Source organism: Ahaetulla prasina, chromosome 1 (assembly GCF_028640845.1).
Source record: "Ahaetulla prasina isolate Xishuangbanna chromosome 1, ASM2864084v1, whole genome shotgun sequence".
In the NCBI taxonomy this organism is placed as follows: Eukaryota; Metazoa; Chordata; class Lepidosauria; order Squamata; family Colubridae; genus Ahaetulla; species Ahaetulla prasina.
The window spans coordinates 141,974,489-141,993,099 of record NC_080539.1 but is presented as its reverse complement, the minus strand read 5'-3'; the positions used below and the strand labels follow the sequence as shown (position 1 = coordinate 141,993,099).

The 18,611-nt window shown below is 41.5% G+C and overlaps 1 protein-coding gene and 1 long non-coding RNA gene across 10 annotated transcripts in view; one reads left to right on the top strand and one right to left on the bottom strand.

The window, feature by feature from the left end:
- MLIP (muscular LMNA interacting protein) overlaps positions 1–18,611 on the top strand; it is a 101,502-nt gene that overhangs the window by 40,759 nt on the left and 42,132 nt on the right. For 7 of the 9 annotated variants that reach the window (XM_058176954.1, XM_058176946.1, XM_058176996.1 and 4 more), the window contains 6 exons: positions 4,393–4,464; positions 6,310–6,375; positions 8,312–8,395; positions 8,488–8,547; positions 13,258–13,302; positions 15,812–15,856. In XM_058176954.1, the coding sequence (XP_058032937.1) occupies positions 4,393–4,464; positions 6,310–6,375; positions 8,312–8,395; positions 8,488–8,547; positions 13,258–13,302; positions 15,812–15,856 (372 nt within the window). Of the gene's footprint in view, positions 1–4,392; positions 4,465–6,309; positions 6,376–8,311; positions 8,396–8,487; positions 8,548–13,257; positions 13,303–15,811; positions 15,857–17,435; positions 18,607–18,611 lie in introns of those variants that run through there. The other 2 variants (XM_058177002.1, XM_058176973.1) reach the window with 2 other exon arrangements.
- Positions 1–18,611, bottom strand: part of LOC131195256 (uncharacterized) — a 76,540-nt gene that overhangs the window by 35,445 nt on the left and 22,484 nt on the right. The gene's annotated exons all lie outside the window — the stretch shown is intronic.

Genomic DNA, 18,611 nt, shown 5'->3' with positions numbered 1-18,611 from the left:
ATTTTTAAGTGTCACCCGGTCATCCAGATGTTCAGACTGGATTTGGCATTTTTGTTCACCTATTGAGTCTTTCTCAAGGACCTGGGATAGGCAGATGTGGATGTTTGATGGCCTTAAAGGTATCACCGAGGATGTAAGCTGTTTCGAGTGAAGCTGCCTTTTGCAATTGACTGATGGTGAATTTGTCAGTGCCAATGGTACTCAAGTGGCGCTCCAGTTATTTTGGGATTCCACTCATTATTATTAAATTTATTTGTCATCCATTTTGTGGTTCGAGGCTATTCTGAGCAGCTTACAAAGTGTTAAAATATACAACTATAAAACAATTATAAATACAAAATAGGTTAAAATTATACATAAAGAAACAACAATCAAACTAACTAGTTAATAAAAAACCCTGGGCTCGGAGCAGAAAAAGATGGTGCCTTCTCTATTACTACACCAATCATCTCCAGAACAACAGTTTTTCCTTCAGCGCTCCAAGCCAACCAGCATAGTCAAGTTTTAAAGTTTTTCCTAAAGGCTAAAAGAGAAGGGGCAGATCTCATACCCTGTGGCAAGATCTTCCAAAGGGCAGGTCCATGGCAGAAAAGGCAATTCTGCTCAATCCTATCAGCCAAAATTCCTTGGCTGATGGGATCCACAGTAGGATCTAACCTTCTCCAGCTCCATACTTAACCCACTGTCATCAGAACAGTGAAACTTCATGACTTGGAAGAGTGATAATAATGATACTGCCTCTTGCTGCACATTGAACTCTTGTCTGTGAGTAATATTGCAATTCTGCTGTGACAATAGACATAATATATGTGGCATGTCAGTGGTAGAGTTCTATTATCTGAAATATTGCATATGCAGAAGTAAAAAAAGGAAAGGCGTCCCTGTGGATTTTACTCCACTAATCATAACCGACTATAGGGGGCTGTGCTTATTTTCTTTTCAAGGGCCATTAAGCAGCGCTGTCTGAAGATGTTTCCATGGTCACGTGGCCACCAGGACGTTACAGGCAGCTGTTTTCTCTCCACTGAACCTATTTATCTACCTGCATTTGCATGCTTTCAAACTGCTAGGTTAGGGGTCGGCAACCTTAAACACTCAAAGAGCCACAAAGGTCCTAACTGGAAGCCCCCGTTCAATTCGTTTTCCTCTGCTGACTGGAAGTTGGTTCCCCCTACCATAGAGTCTCCTCCTAGCATGGCATCCTTTTTCCTCTACCTGTCCTAACTGAAAGCCCTATCAATTGTGCAGCCAACCAGCATCACGGAGCCACAGCAGTGGGATGAAAGAGCCACATTCGGCTCCAGAGCTGCGGGTTGCTGACCCCTATGCTAGGTGAAGACAGAAGCTCTCCCATCATATTTGCAGCTGGGCTTGTACATGCAGAATGCCTAATTAAATCCCAGCTTTCCAACTTTATTGAAAGGGACCCCCCAGAGTCAAAATTCTTATTCAGGGGGCAGGATGAAATACAAGCAGTGAAAAATAAAGTAGAACAAATGACGTTTAGTGCTGATTTTAATGCTGCACAAGGGAGATCAGTGAGCTGCCAAATCCACTTTGTCTAATAAAAGTTACTAACATTTGGTTTTGATAACAAAACTTCTCCTCATGCTGGGGATACAAATTGTGGGATAGCAAGGAAAGTGAGGACGAGAATAGTAATGATTTAAGAGAAATTACATTTGCATTTCAATGCTTTACAATATGCCAGAAAAAATTGAAAAGGAAATGAGGCCCTAACTCAGGGGTGTCAAACTCAAGGCCCAAGGGCTGGATCTGGCCCATGGGGTGCTTAGATCTGGCCTGTGGGGCTGCCTTGGAAACAGCAAACGACTGGTCCACAGTGCCTCTGCCAGTGAAAACGGAGCTCAGGGGGGCAGCTTGTGGCCCTCTCAAGCTCAGTTTTTGCTGGCAGAGAGTTGCAGAAGGCCACTGCAGCCAAAAACAGAGCTCAGGAGCCTGTTTTCATTGGCAGAGCGCTCGGGCCACCACAGGTGCCCCTAACATGAGTGATGCCGAGCTGGCCATGCCAACCCTGGCCATGCCCAACCCAGCCTCCTGAGCTCAAACACAACCCTGATGTGGCCCTCAATGAAATTGAGTTTGACACCCCTTGTCGTGTCCCCCTCCCCCTCCGACGACCGAGTCTGGGAAGTCTGTATCAAACGTGATCACAAAGCCTCTGCAGCTTTGCCAAATTCCTTTCAGATTTCTCAGGGCAGGCAGGAATCCAAGGTGTGACTTCAGCAAACCAGATGAGACTTTGCTTGACTCAAATTGCTTGACTCAAGCTGGTCCTTTATATAGGCCATGGGGTGTGGCTCCATGACTCAGCACTTATCCAGGCCTGCCACTCCCTTCCTTCAGCTGACGTCGCCTCTCAGATCTCCGGAAGCGAGGATCCTCCCATTTTAGATTGTCTTCTGCTGTTTGAGAAAGGGAGGGGTCAGAAGGAGCAGGCCTGGGCAATTCCAATCCGTGGCTGACTTCCTCTGATGGCTGCGTGTGAGTGAGGTTTGTTTGTTCATTCCTGACATCCGCTCCAGGCATGGGGCCAGGGCTGGGGGCTGGAGGCATGCCAGGCCGTTTCTCTTCATTATCAGACTCTGAATCTGATAGCAGGCCCAGCAGGAGATGGGAGGGGCCCGGCTGAGGAGAGGAGGGAGGACGAGGCACAACACCCCTGCCCTAACTTAAGAAAGCGGGGACAACAGGAAAATATTTATGTAATTTGTTACAATTGCATTGCAGAACGCCCTATGAGTTGTTAAGAAGAACATAGACGCTTATTAAAGGATGTTCAAGAAAATGCCCACTTTTCCTGAAGGCTGAACGACATTAAGAGTGAAATTATCCCAAAATATCTGAGATATTTTGGTTAATTTCTTATTGGATTATAAAATGGAAGAAGAGCAGGTCAAAGAAACAATGGTGGTATGGGCAATAAATTTTGGGTACAATATACAACTGGAAAAATGGCCGGAATTATGGGAAAAAATAGGAAAATAACATTGGCAATACCGTATAAAGAAAATTTATATAAAATGTTCTACAGGTGGCATCTTCCGCTAGTGAGATTGGCAAAAATGTTTAGAAATTTATCACCAAAATGTTGGAAATGCAATCACGAATCAGGTACATGCGACCATATGTGGTGGTCATGTAAAAAGGCAAAGGAGTATTGGCGGAAAATTCATTTATAGTTGACAGAAGTAATTGGAGATGAAATAGAATATAAACCAGAACTATTCCAATTGGGAATTATAAATGGGAAATATAGTAAAGGGGTAAATTACTTAATAATACATATTATAACAGCAGCAAGAATGATTTTTGCCCAAAATTGGAAAAATAAGGAAATCCCCCTAGAAGATGAAGTGATCAAATTTTTTTTGACATGTGCGGAAATGGACAAACTAACATTGGAATTGAAACATAAAGGCGAGTCAGATTATTATAAGATATGGAACAAATTTTATCAATTGTTGGAACGGAAAGGAGGGATGGAAAATATGAACTGACTGGAACTTATAGAATAGAGAACTAAGGGTATATATGGAATTACAATAGAATGAAAGAGGATCAGACTAATGTATAAGTAATATAGATAGAAAAACAATGTCTTTATATATGTAAATACTGAATAGACCAAATGTATATAAGTAGCAAAGTATATAGGATACATTGTTTATTTTAGTATGTATGGCAAGATAATGCCAGGACGGTTTCACTGTGTCCAAGGTTTTAATATGTGTTTAATAAAATTCTTTTTTAAAAAAAGAGAAAAGAAAAGAAAAAGAAAATTCCCATTTTTTCGGAAGGCTGAATAACATTAAGAGTGAAATTATTACAAGCAGTTTCTGAGATATATTGGTTAATTAATATTTTGTACAAAAGAAACTTGGTTGCCTTGACGTTAGCTCTTCTGTTTGCTGTCAAGGCAAACAAGTTTTTCCTTCCTCACTGAATATCCTTTCCTTGTCAGTTTGGATATTGAACTTTTACTTGGTTAACAAGTTTGAGATTCACACTGAGAGAGTGTAAGAAAAATTACCCCATAAAGGTGATCATCCATCTCTTTTCACAAGGGTCTCAGCGAGCTTGTAACTGAATGTATTACCTCTAGGGACAGAAAGAAAAATGTACCTGTGTTGACTAAAATATACCAATAGATAGCCAGGTTCTGGAATAAATTATAAATCAGACCCTATGATATACAGTAAATTATGGCATTGAGTTGGATATGCAATACTTTAAAATGGCAGAAAATCATTTTACTATGTAACTTTTTTTCTCCTTTATACTAAGACAGCATTCATATTGAAGTCTTAAAGGAAGACTTCTTAGTTTGAACACTATCACATCTTTCCTCTTTCTAATTATGATTTACAGTCATACAAGATCAATGCAAGCTACAAGACATTTGCAGCCATCCCGACAAACACACTGCTTCTAGAACAGAAGGTTAGTTGGGTGCTCAAAGGTATGGGCTGGTATTAATATTAATTTTGGAATTAAGGGCATAAGCAGATAACTGAGTTAAAACTGTTTGCTGACCTTTGAGGCCACAGAAAAGCTGGTTGCTGAGTCCTATTCAGACACAATGCTGATGGTTACTTCTGTCCTTCCTCTTTTAATGTTAAAGAAAGCAATGGGTATGTATGGAGATTGTCAATCATCCAGGTCATAGTTGTTCCAAAGATGCCTTTTCCAAAAGACAACTGGCCTTTCTTGTTTGTTTGTTTTTTCATTGAAAGTGTTTTGCATCTCATCTAAGAAGCTTCTTCAGTTCTAAGCTGACTGGAGGGGAAGGATTCAGGTGACTCTGAGTATCAGGGGTGGGCTTCAAAAATTTTAGCAAGGGGTTCTCTGCCCAGTTGCTGGGTGGCCATGGCCATGGTGGGCGTGGCCTAGTCGGTCTCCTGCACCATGGGGGGGTGTTTTTGCCCTCCCTGGGCTCCGGAGGCTTTCCTTGAGCCTCCGGGAGGCTCAAAAACAGCCTCCCCAGGCTCCGGAGGCCCTCTGTTTCCTGAACTTCCGGTAGGCCCGTTTTTGCCCTCCCTTGCATGCCCTGCACTTACCTGCATCCAAAATGGGCCATGTGGGGACTCCTGGGAGGGGAGGGGTGGAGCAGGTGGGGTCAGCCAGGAATGGGATTTGGGGGTTCTCCAAACTGCACAGAATCTTAGCTTGAGATTCTCCTGAACCCCTGCGAACCCCCAGCAGCCCACCCCTGCTTAGGATACAGATAAATCCCCAAGTGGCCTCAACTACTCTCAGAAAAATAATGGAGTTAATACTCATTAGAGTACTAATGACCAGAAACTGCAAAGAATATAAATCCAACCATTCTTATTTTGGTTATAACTGTAAAATCAGATGCATTTTTAGCAGCCAAGAAGCCATAATAGTGCACTGGCAAGGCTGACCTGGCAAGTCACCCATTATGAAAAAAGTACTGATGTTTTAGGCAGTACTAGAGGATACCATAGTTTGACTTAGTGTGTGGCATTCCTGTTGTGCTCGGCTAAAATGTAGTTCATTGATATTTTATTATGTATGGAACCAGCAAATCATGATTTATGGCTTACTATATTAAGCATAAATCAAAGTTCAACAAGCTTGTGAATCCACCATGTGGCAAGTAGTTTCCAAAGGAATCAGGAATTTGGTTGCCAGCATGGCATTTGTTGAGTGTTCCTTAATCAAAAGCAATATTAGGCGGTTCCAGGGTTCTCAAATGTTGCTGTAGGTTTTAGAAAATGGTGCATCTTAATGACCCTGGACAGGGGGGGGGGTCACACTCTTCCAGATAGTGCACTGCTTGAAGAACAGGTGGTAGCCATGGCCAGGAGACCTTTGACACAATCCTATTTTGTGCACAGGTTGGGCCAGTTTCGAGATCAGGAGGCACTATTCATGGCTACCTAGTTCTTAGACATCTCTCATTTGAACAATTACAATCTGCTTTACATGGAAGTGTCCTTGAAAAGCATTGGAAACTTCAGATGCTCCGGAACACCTCATCACTTGCAGTTTGGACCCTTTAAGGTGTACATTCTAAAAACACCACTGCTATGGAGCTGCCTTGAGTCCCATAAATATGTGTGTGTTCAAAAATCAGATGCTTAACCAACAAAATAAATTGGATAAGAGCTTATTTTAATTGTATTATAATGCTTAGATAGTTGACTATCTATGATAATTGAATAGGATATGATATAAATTGCTTCATCAGATATTATATAAGTGCATTATTATTGTTATTCTTGTCTCGTCAATGTCAGATTAATACAAATTCCTTCATAGGCGCTCGATGAACAAACCAAAGCAGAACTAGAAGTTGATGACAGAACTCTGGATACCCATTCAGAGGTGACAATTAATTTCTCTGTGTTTAATTGGTTCTTATTTAATTCATTTCGTTTTGGCTGTATTGCTTTCTCATCAAATTTCCAAAATCAGAACTGAACAGGGAAATAATTGCTTCAGCCTGCACCCTGCTATGGATGTCATGGGGGTGACACACACTGGGCTGTGCAATGCTTTGCATCTGAAAGTGAAAAAACTGCTTCAGAGAATGGATTAGTGTTTTCAGAGCAACTTGTGCAACTATTTAAAACAACTGCACAATCCTAGAAAAAAGAAAAAAGCCTCCTTCCCTCATCCTCTATCCAGCCAAATCCTGTAGGAATCCTTTGGTTTCACGGTGAGCTCATATGAGCACTGAAGCACCATTTGGCCTTTGAAGTGAAAGCGCTGCACAACTTTAGAAACACCTAGTAAATAATTTGGTTGGGGAGGAGGAGGAAAGTCCAAAATCAGGATTAATTGGTCGCAGCTTTTCCAATGGATGCGTTTTATTAAAAAGCATAAGCTTTAGTGAGCTACAGCTGTCTTCATCAATTGCATGGATGAGCTAAAATGGGATGAACTGGAGTGGGGAGGGGGAAAAACAAGACGCCTGTGCAGATGCTGGCTGCATGTGTGCAAGATTGCAAGTACCTTATCAATTAGCAAATGCAAATGTGTTAAAACCCATTGTGGTTGTTGAGACCTTCTGAAACGGTCTAAAATCTCTGGTTGCACATAAATTCGGCAATCGGTGCTGCTAAAATGGATTTGATTCAAAGCAGCTATTTGAAATCTGGAACGGAGTAATGATCTGAGTCACATGCAGAGGTGGTGCCGGTTCGGACCGGTTTGGGCAAACCAGTAGTTCCGACCAGCAGCTGGCCCGCCCACCCATGCTGGCGCTATCTCGTCCTATATAATCAGCATTTTTTTCAATGCCGTGCGCAAACACATTTTTGGTTCTGGGAGAACTGGTTATTACAGTATGTGACATCCACCTCTGGTCACATGGGGTCCAGTGTGGAGCCATGAACTGTGCAAACTACCGTATACTTAACAGGATGAAATGCAGAAAACACACCAAAAAGGGATCTCCTTGGTTTTTATTTTTCTTGGTGGGAAACTCATATGGCAAGTTGGAGGGGAGGGGGAAAAATGTTTAGCTAGTTGAAAGTTGAAATAAGAGACCTAAGTCTTCAGCTTTCCAAGTTCTGCATAGCACCACCCAGTCTTTATGTTTTGAGAAAGGGCACCATCAAGAGAAGAATGCCAAGGAGATTTCCAGAGTACCAGGAGCGATCAGTTTGGGTTGCAAAAGTCTGATGACCACTAAGCAGAAAGCAAGAGAGATACCAAAATTCTAGGCGCCATCTAGTGGTCATACAAAGTCGTGCAGCGCAAATTGAATAGCTCCACAAAGTGGAACTCATCTAAGTACAGGTACTCCTTGACTTACAACCGTTTGTTTAATGACCATTCAAAGTTATAACTACCCCGAAAAAAACGGACTCTTGACCATTTTTTCCACACTTATGACAATAGCAATAGCACTTATAGCTATTATATATATATAACTTATAGCTTAGCATCCCCATGGTCATGTGATCAAAATCAGAATACTTGGCAACCGGCTCACATTTATGACGGTTGCAGTGTCCCTTTTGTTTAACTTCTCACGAGCAAAGTCAATGGGGAAGCCGGATTCACTTAACAACCGTGTTATTAACTTAACCAATGCAGTGGATTCACTTAACAATGGTGGCACGAAAGGTCATAAGATGGGGCAAAACTCACTTCATTTTGCTTACCAATGGAAATTTGGGGCTCAGTTGTGGTTGTAAGTCAAGGACCACCTGCTAGTCCAGGTCCCGTGAGAAAGAAGCGGTGGTAACAAGTTGTTTAATCTCTGGAGTTGAGAATCAGAGGAAATCATTTTCTCTCTTTAAAAATCCCATAGATGTGCTCGCCTGCCCAACTCAGGCAACAAACGGAAGAACTTTGTGCTGCTATTGATGAAGTCTTGCAAGAGCCCTCAGCCAGGGTATGCTAATGCCTAAAGCCACTTGCTTGTTTGGGTTGCTTCCTTTCACCTTCTGTATTTGAACACCTGTTCTTTTCAATCCGTTCTTTCAGCGCCAATGTAATTCCTCTCCAGGCTCCTTGAAGAGCATACTCGATTCAAATACGGGCAAAGTAAGTGAATAAGAATATTAATGAAAATGAGCCACGGTGGCCCAGTAATTAGAGTGCAGTACTGCAGGCTACTTCTGCTGCCTGCAATTTGGCAGTTCAAATCTCACCAGGCTCAAGGTTGACTCAGCCTTCCATCCTTCTGAGGTGGGTAAAATGAGGACCCAGATTGTTGGGGGCAATAGGCTGACTCTGTAAACTGCTTAGAGAGGGCTGTAAAGTACTGTAAAGCGGTATATAAGTCTAAGTGCTATTGCTATTGCTAATGAAAATCCTCCCCCCCCCCCCCAAAAAAGTCCCAATAACATTTTTTGTTGCTGTTTTTGAAACAGGGATGTGAACGTAACTATTAAAATTAAGTAGTAAAAAGGCAGATGTAAATCCTGGTGTTCCAACATTCCCCTTGCTTTTGTTTTGATGCTGCATTCAACCACTCGCCTACAGTATTTCCCCTACCGATACAGATACAAAATACGGTGGTAATTTCAGGGGTGGGATTCAGCCAGTTCGGACAGATTTGGGCAAATCTGTAGCACTGAGGATCAACTGGGAGCGAACCGGTTCACTCCGACAATCAGGTGGGCCCGCTTGCCCGCCCCTGTGCTTTACTTACCTTTATCCTCTCAGCTGTTTCGCGCGGCAGAGCGGATTGCCACACTCAGCTGTGTTACTCCCCAGAAGTAATGTGGAAGGTTAGCTTTGTTAAAACTCCACACGCGAGTGTAGTGTGAAGCAGGTGCATGTGAAACACGCAACCACCAACCAGTTGATAAACTGGCAGGATCCCACCACTAGGTAGCTTACATTCCAGGCAGTCAGGCAACAGCATGATGAATATGGAAGAATAACCTTTTTCTTCTGTCTGAGTTGTGGGTTGTCTAGCCAGATGATAATCACCATGCTGTCAGCGTTCCAGAAAACCCCTTCCTGCAGAAAAGACTCAGAAGCAAACATCTTTCAAAGTTCCTTTACTAGCATAGGTAAACTGGCACAACTGGATAAAATCTGAATCTGGGGATCCGGGTTTTTCCTCCATAAGACAAACTCCAAAATCCCCACCCCCTTGACCCCTCTGCCGATCACATGCTCCAATCGCCAACCATTCCATCTCGAGACATCACTCCGACCACTCCTTCTCCAGATGTAGGCTCTGCCTGGCCTTGACCGGCAGGAAGAATATTATTATGTCTAACGGCCCCTTCGACCAACTCCCCCCTCCTACTTTCCCACACATTGGAAAGTGGAAGCGCAGAAGCCTCCGGCCTAGTATAAAGTGACCAGATTTCAGCGATGGCAAAGCGGGACACCATTGACGGGGGCGGGGGGGTGGGGGCGGGGGCGGGGGCGGGGCTGCGCATGCACGCTGAGTCTTGCCACCTGCCTGAAGGAGGAGGAGCGGCTGCTGCTTCTCTGCTCTTCCAGGCAGGCTCGGCTCTCCTCAGCTCTCCTCTTGGCTCTTCTCTTCCTCTCGGGTGAAGTCAAGCGGCGTCTCTCCTCCCTCTCGCGCCCCCTTCTCCGCCACTCTCCCTTCTCCGCCTCCTCCTCTTGCGTTGCCGCCTCCCATTTTCAGAATGGGAGTGAAACAAAAAAAAAATTGGGACTTTTTGGAATTGCCGCGGGACGCGGGACAAATTATTAAAAAGCAGGACTGTCCCACCAAAAACGGGACGTCTGGTCACTATAGCCTAGTATGGCTTCCAAAGCTGACACATGCTGCATGTATCTATTTTCTATGTGCGGCTCCAGGATACTTAGTTTAACCCTGCTGCATCAGGGATGAAGGCCTAAGAACATCATAATGGTGGTAGCATCCCAATGGGGTTGAGAAAAGGTGGGCAGTCATAGAATAGATAATGGGTAAATCCCACTGAAACTCAAATATTGCAAAGATCGAAGAAAACCATGACAAGTTTCCTCCAGTGTGAACTGGCGCCTCAGTGGTGGCGCCAGTTCCCTAACCTTTCATTTTGCTCACTCTAACAACATAGAACAGCATTTGATTTTTTTTTTAAAAAAAGAATTTAGTATAATTTTTAAGTGAAGCAATTTTTAAAAAGATAAAAATGATACAAATATTAGAAAAGCAGAAAACGAGGATGAATAAAAAACAGGAAGAGAAAAAAGATGCTGAAGAAGCATCTTCTGATTTCTTTTGACAAGAGTTATACATGAATTTAGATTTTACCCTAATTTTACATATGCTGGAGACAGTTTGAAAGAAATTGAATCATTTACATGAAAATAATAGATGATAGTCAAAGGATCTCACCGGCCCTGTAGAATGTTTCTTCGTCACCAAAGGCATCTGGATTTAAACTGATTTGCATGGGAAATTCTGCAGGAGATCCACCTCTTGACCCCTGAGTTGTAGTTAGGATTCTGTTGGGAATCTTAATTCCCCTTGATTTATATTGAGGCCTCTCCTCTTCTTGGTTAATGCAGCAATCTCACCTAGAGAGCTTCTTGATGGTCCAGATATAGAGGTTTGGCTACTTGGGTGCAGAGGTACGTCCCCTGCATGCAGGAGTAGAAACTCCTTTAATGAATTGATGGTTATCATCATGTTTGGTAAACTCGATTTGATATCATCCAGGTCCTATATTGAGTTCATTAGCTCCTCCTGAGAGGCATAGTAAGAGGTGCATTGAGTCAAATTTTTCTCCCTCCTTCAACCTGATGGATTTCTCCCCGCCCCCCCAAGAATAAATGTTATCAGGAACCTTCCTGGATGTACCCTCCCGGTACACCTTGGCAAGCTTCCCAGGAGTCAGGAGCGGCAGGAACAGATAATTTAAAATACTCCAGTTGGCAGAATCCCAAAGCTCCCTAGAAAAAGCTTAAGAGCATTTGAGGTAATATGAGTTGTTGAAACAACAGCAGAAACCTCTTAAAACCTTGGCGGTGTGGGAAGCCTTGTTATCTCCGTTAATTCTGTCAGTGTTCTTTTACCCCTAAGTAACTATGACAGATATCAGGATGGGTCTTTTCTTTGACTATTTATGTGGATCATTTCTATATAGAGGTAGTCCTCGACTTACAACAGTTCATTTAGTGACCATTAAAATCACAACAGCACTGAAAAAAAAGGGTGATTTATGACCATTTTTCAGTTATGACCTTAGCAGCATCCCCAGAGTCAGGTGATCCAAATTCAGATGCTTGGCAACTGGTTCATACCTATGACGGTTGCAGTATCCTGGGGTCACGTGATCACCTTCTGCAACCTTCTGACAAGCACGGTCAATGGGGAGGCCAGATTCACTTAACAACCAGGTTACGAACTGAATAACTGCAGTGAATGGGAAAGCCAGATTCACTTCACAACTGAGGCAAGAAAGGTCGTAAAATGGGGCAAAATTCACTTAACAAATGTCTCACTTAACAACAAAAATTTTGGGCTCAGTTGTGGCCATAAGTCAAGGACTACCTGTAACAACATGATTTTTTTCAGTTGTAGTACTCCAACTGAATGGCCCTTCAGTGCCAAGCTTTGAATTGTCTTTATCGTAGAGTGGGGGTCTCCAACCTTGGCAACTTTAAGCCTTGGCGGACTTCAACTCCCAGAATTCCCCCAGCCAGCTTTGCTGGCTGGGTGGATTCTGGGAGTTAAAGTCCGCCAAGGCTTAAAGTTGCCAAGGTTGGAGACCCCTGTCATAGAGTATTGTATTTCACTCTGTGTGTGTGTGTGTGTTTTGCCCTGTATTGGCATTCTCACCACATTTATTTATTTATTTATTTATTTATTTGTCACAACATTATATACAGGAACATATATTGAATGGAAAAAAAATAGGACAGGAACGGTAGGCACTTTTGTGCACTTATGCACGCCCCTTATAGTCGTCGTCTTCTTCTTCTTCTTCTTCTTCTTCTTCTTCTTCTTCTTCTTCTTCTTCTTCTTCTTCTTCTTCTTCTTCTTCTTCTTCTTCTTCTTCTTCTTCTCCTCCTCCTCCTCCTCCTCCTCCTCCTCCTCCTCCTCCTCCTCCTCCTCCTCCTCCTCCTCCTCCTCCTTCTCCTGGCCTTGTTATTTCTTCTAGCTTTTTGTTGGCCTCTGACAGCTGATCAATATATAGATATGACCTTGTGGGTCACAAGCAGGCGGTTGTTTGGCAACCAAGGACAGTTCTGTGTTCACCTCTAATAGGTTGGAATCCAGTTCATCCGTCTCAGATTCCATTCTGACTACTTCTCCGTCTTTGTCTGTTACTTACCAGGGGATGAGAGCTTGTCAAAATCACAGTCAAATAAGATATGGCACTTATCATCTGTTGATTTAAGAGGTAGGGTAGGCTTACATATTTTTTTTTTCCGGTTGCTTATCTTTTTTCAGTTCAGAGGTTTTTCTACAAGAAGTTTTGGTGCAGCCCTTTGTAGCTAGTTGCCTTTGTCACATTACTATTCTTACTTCCTCCAGATATGTTGGTGTTTTGGGTCCCTTGTATACTTAATAAAACGCATAAAACTTTAAAAACAGCATAACAGCAAGATGAGGATAAGAGAAATGCGTTAAAAGGTGAGTTAAGGGATAGGTTTGTTCAAGCACAGTTTACTCTTGCACGTCTCTAATTCAAGGCACAGCTTCCTTACTGTCTTTGCTGTCGGGTGGGAGTGGAAAAAAAAAACCAGTGCCCAAATGTAACAATTTAGCAAAAAAAAAAAAGTTTCTGCACAATGCCGAATTGTTCTAACGCGAAGTTTTTGGATTCCTTGCAGATGTCTACTCTTCCACAGAGGCCAGCTGGTCGGGAAACCAAATATGTAAGTATCTTCATAATATGGTCTTCACATCTGATTTTAATAGCAGGACAGACTCCACCTTTGAGAGGACTTCTGAGCAACTGTACAGACCTCTGCCTACAATAATTGAATAATTAAAGCGAGTCTCCGAAAAACTGTGGTTTAGGCCGAGACCTTGCAAAGCTGGGAATACCATTTCTTTCTCTTTTCATTCTGAATTAAGCACTGATCAAAGCCTCTTGCGATTTTGTTAGAGGCAAGAACACTGCATTCAAATTGACACTGTGAGTTGCGATTGCGATCATTTTTACTTCTATCGGATTGAATGACAGAAATCCATTTCCGAGGAATGAAGAATGTGCACATTTTGGAAAGCACTGGGTTTTATTCATTTCTATCCCAGCAGCTGTCAGCATAAATTTCTGCGGAGGAGACATGCTCAAACAAAGTTGGGTTTTCTTCCACTTCATTTTAATAAGGATAAATAAAAGGATAGCATCTGCATTTCCCCTTATATCAATAAAAAACTGCTGAAAAACGAGGTTAAAAAAAATCAATATAAATAAATAAATGTTTTATTTTCTCTTTGGTCTGCTTTGTATTAGACATTAGTAAAGAGTTTCATTAGAGCTACCACAAAAATCTAGAACCAGAGCTGCAAAAATCCAGATTCCAGCAAAAATATGCAGAAAACTCAATTTGTTGTCCTAGAATGGTTGTCTGAAGTTTTGCATCACAGAAACAGTAATCCTAATTTTATATTAAAGCTTTGTAGTGAAAGTTTACTTAGTAAATGATTGATAGGTAGGAACTAAGAGAAATTTTAGGTAGAGGGCATTTGTGACAATGCCATCTCCTGCAGTCATTAGGAGTCAATATGGATAACAAGAAAAGTAAGAGAAAAGAATCTAGAATGTCATAATGACTATAGTATTGATTATATGTCAACAAGTAAATATTGACTCTTACCAACTTTTTCCAGGATGACATAATGATTATAAACTTACTAAAATCCATCTTTATTTCATACTTCTGCAAGATATGATTAATATTCATCTGTGTTCCTATGCTTATTTCCAAGAAATATACAGTAATTTAATCAATGGTCTAGCAAGATAGTTTTATTGGAGCAGGGTACAGAACTATTGATTCTTTTGTCATCTACATAAGCACTCGAGTGCTTATGGCAAAGTGAATTAAAACAGAAAATCATATATGCTGTAGATTTTCCTATTGAATGACCACTCTTTTGTGATGGTTCAAAATTATAACAGCACTTAACAAGGAGATTTGTGACTGGTGGTCATAACTGCGTCTCTGTGGTTACATAATTGTAATTGTGTGTAATTATAATGGTCACAGTGTCTCACAGTTACATGATTGCCATTTGCTGATGGCTTGTGACAAGTAAAATCAATGGGGAAGATGCTAGGAAGTCGCAAATGATGATCATGAAACATTGTGCTTAATAACCATGCAGGATTCACTGAATGATGACAGCTGGAACTGCCACAACTGTCATTACGAGTTGGCAGGATCATGTGATGTTATATTTTATGTCACTTAGAAATGGAGTTGCTGGTACCAATTACCATTATTAAGTGAAGACTATTTCAAGATAGGTTAATGTTCCATGTTTAGGTTACATCAGAAAATCCAGCATACGTGCATTATTAATTTTATAACAAGACTTCTTATTCATATTTTTACACCAAATGTGATCTGCACATTCAAGCAGTGGACACTCTCAAAATCGAGGGATTTCGGTTGTAAAATGAACCTCATAGTCATCCTATTTATAATCTGGCTTCTTGATTTTTCTGATGGACAGTTCCAAGGAGAAACAATAAAAGCTTATTTATTGTGCTCTCTATAGCTTAGTCAACAAAAGCAAAAAGAGAAAAATAACAAACTTTGGTCTGCCCATGTTATGCCAGTCCTCGGTGATCAGTTACCAGCATGAAAGTGATTGTTTTGTCACTCAGCTGAAATATTATCACTATCATTGTGTAAGACATATGCAATTGCAGGTTATTTACTATAAAAGTGGAAGCTTCTATTGAATAGATTTCATTGCTAGTATGTCTATAATCTAAATAATCTTAACATAGTGTAAACTGCCCTGAGTCTTCGAAGGAGGGCGGGGTATAAATGTAAATATTAATAATAAATATTGGGTAAATACTGTGAATACTTTAGATTGCTAGTGAGCGTACTTCTATTTAGCACTTTTTTCTCTTGGCTTACATCTCAAGTGGTTCTACAATATGGTGATGCTTTTTCTTTGTTTATATCCAAAAAGGAAAGAAAGAACAGCTGGCCCCTCAGTTCATTTTCTGCTTGAAAGTCACCTGTTTATAGCTTTTTCTCAAGACAAAAGAAATGCTCAAACCAAGTAAAAACAAAAACACGACAAAGACGGGCAAGAAGTGTGTACTATTGAGTCCTCTCTTCTTAATATAAATAACTCTCCCTGATCTAATTGGAAGATTCTTTTCACTGAGCTAATATTGTAAATATTTTGTTCTAGGCCAACCTCTACTTAATGGCTCCTGCAGTGACTGAGACACATAAGGTACATTTCTAGTTTACTATTATCCTCTTTGGAATATTAATTAGGTTGAGTGACTGAGTGAATCACATTCTCAGACTCCATGTGATTTGAATAAAAATTCCACATAAATACAAAATGGTGGCAGACCCAACAATAAAGATGTAGCATCAAAGGAGGCATGAAGAATTATCCTTATTTGGAAAAAGTCCTGGGGAAATATTTCTGTTAATATCGGAACTCTCTTAAGAAAGAATGCACCAAGTCAAAAGGAAATAATTTGGCTCTGCTGGAAACTATATGCCTGGCTATATCAGTAAGGAGGGCCATCCCTAATTAAGAAAAGATTGGACAACCATTTGTCTGAAATGATATAGGGCCATGTTGGCGAACCTATGGCACGTGTGCCGGAAGCGGAAGTCCAGCGATCCATCACGCATGTACGAGCTGCCAAACCAGAAGGGCGGGTGCCGGCTCGCGCATGCGCGATGGACCGCCACACTTCCGAGGTCCACTGGCACCGCGTGTGCAACAGCCAGCTGACCGGCACGTGTTTGAGCACAGGAACGTAACGAGGAGCCAGCGAGGCCGCACATTTGGCACGGGACAATTTCGTGTGCCACTTCCGGCACGCAGGCTGGCATGCAAGAACGCCGAAGGTTCACCATCACTGGTATAGGGTCTTTTGCTTGAGAAGGAGGTTAGACTAGAAGATCTCCAAGGTTCTTCCAATTCTGTTATTTTGTATTATCCTACCTGATATGTGAAGCCCTCAATTTTTAATGTGTGCTAAGAACTGTACCAGTTTGGTTCCAATAGAGATCTGTACTCTTGTGACCTTTTTGTTCTGAAATCCAATTCCAGTTCTCTCCCTCATGCCCCAAAACTCACACATACATGTTCTGCACATGTTCTTTTTGATAGAGAAAAAAAGAGATCTCGTGATACTTTTTTCTCTAACAATCTTTAACAGACCATCCCTAAGTGTGGCAGTGCAATGAACTTGGGCCATCTCCATGTGCTATCTTGGGGTGGGCAACCTATGGCACTAAGGCCACATTAGATATTTTTATCACTGAAGGATCCAATCTGAATTGGTTACTGGGACCAAAGACTTATTCTTGCAAGTCCTTCCTGTTAAAGACTATTTTAGCTTCAATCACAACAATACAAGAGCAAACAATAGATTTAAATTTAATGTTAACCGCTTCAATCTTGATTGCAGAAAATATGACTTCTGTAACAGAGTTGTTAATGCTTGGAACTCACTACCTGACTCTGTGGTCTCTTCTCAAAATCCCCAAAGCTTTAACCAAAAACTGTCTACTATTGACCTCATCCCATTCCTAAGAGGTCCATAAGGGGCGTGCATAAGAGCACCAACGTGCCTACCGTTCCTGTCCTATTGTTTTCTTTCATTATATCCAATCAATATAGTTATTACATACTTATGCTTATATATATATGCTTATATATTATATAGTTACTTTCATGCTTATGCTTATATATACTGTTGTGACAAAATAAATAAATAAATAAATAAATAAATAAAATCTTTCGGCTCGTGCTGGAGCCCCTCATCAGAGAACTTCTCTCTTTCCAGAATATCTGCTAATGGGCTCCAGCTTGCACTCAAACGCTTGGAAGAATAAACCTCTGGTCCCAGTGACCAGCTCAGATTGGAATCCTAGAAGATTATCCTGGGACACGTATACTTGCCTTCATTTGCTTTTTATCACTCTTGATCACCCCTGCCCCTCAGCCATGATAGTTATGGTAGCTATGGTAACAAAAACTCTAGCAGAAGCCCTAACACGTGTATATTACAAGCAAAACAAAACTCCCACAGGTGTGATAAGGCCTCATTCTCATGGTAGAGTTTAATCTCCTTAAAAACTAAAAAACTTTGGAAACAAAACCCATTGTCCTCCACTTCCTATCCAATTGTATTCTCCTCTGTTGCACTGCTGGATGATATTTGGAGGTACAAATAAGGGCCATCTTGGGGGGGTAGAGAGAAACACGTCTCTGAGCTTCCAGGTGCTTCTGTTGATATCGACTGACACAGAAGAGAAACCTTTTAAAAGATGGGAAGACTGAAGTGGATGTTTTGCTAAAAGAAGAAAAGACAGAACTGGGTTTTTTTAAAGTTGGGGATTAGGAAGAGTTAAAGAGGGAGAGGGAAAGAGCAAGATGGCAAATATTTGATAAAAAGAAGGACAGAGATTATTTTCTTTTTTTTCCACTTCTTTTATTTTTTTATTTTTCATGATTTTATTCAGTGATGGGTTGCAATTTTTTTTACTACCGGTTCTGTGGGTGTGGCTTGGTGGATGGCACCAAGTGGGCGTGGCATGGTGGATGTGGCAGGGGAAAGATACTGTAAAATCTCCATTCCCACCCCATTCCAGGGGAAGGTTACTGCAAAATCCCCATTTCCTCCCAATCAGCTGGGACTCGGGAGGCAGAGAATAGATGGGGGCGGGGCCAGTCAGAATTTTTATTATCGGTTCTCCGAACTACTCAAAATTTCTGCTACCGGTTCAGAACTGGTCAAAACCTGCTGAAACCCACCTCTGCTTTTATTGTATTGTAAAATTCTAATTAGAGAGATAGAGACAAACTCTCATGTTTTAAGGATTGTCTTCGTTATCTTTCCCATAAATTAATAGTTCTGACCTAGCCTCTGTTGAATGCTCAGGCCATCAGTGGTAGCCCCCTGCATGATAGATGGAAGCACCATTATAGCTATTACATATTTCATTTTACTTTATTTATT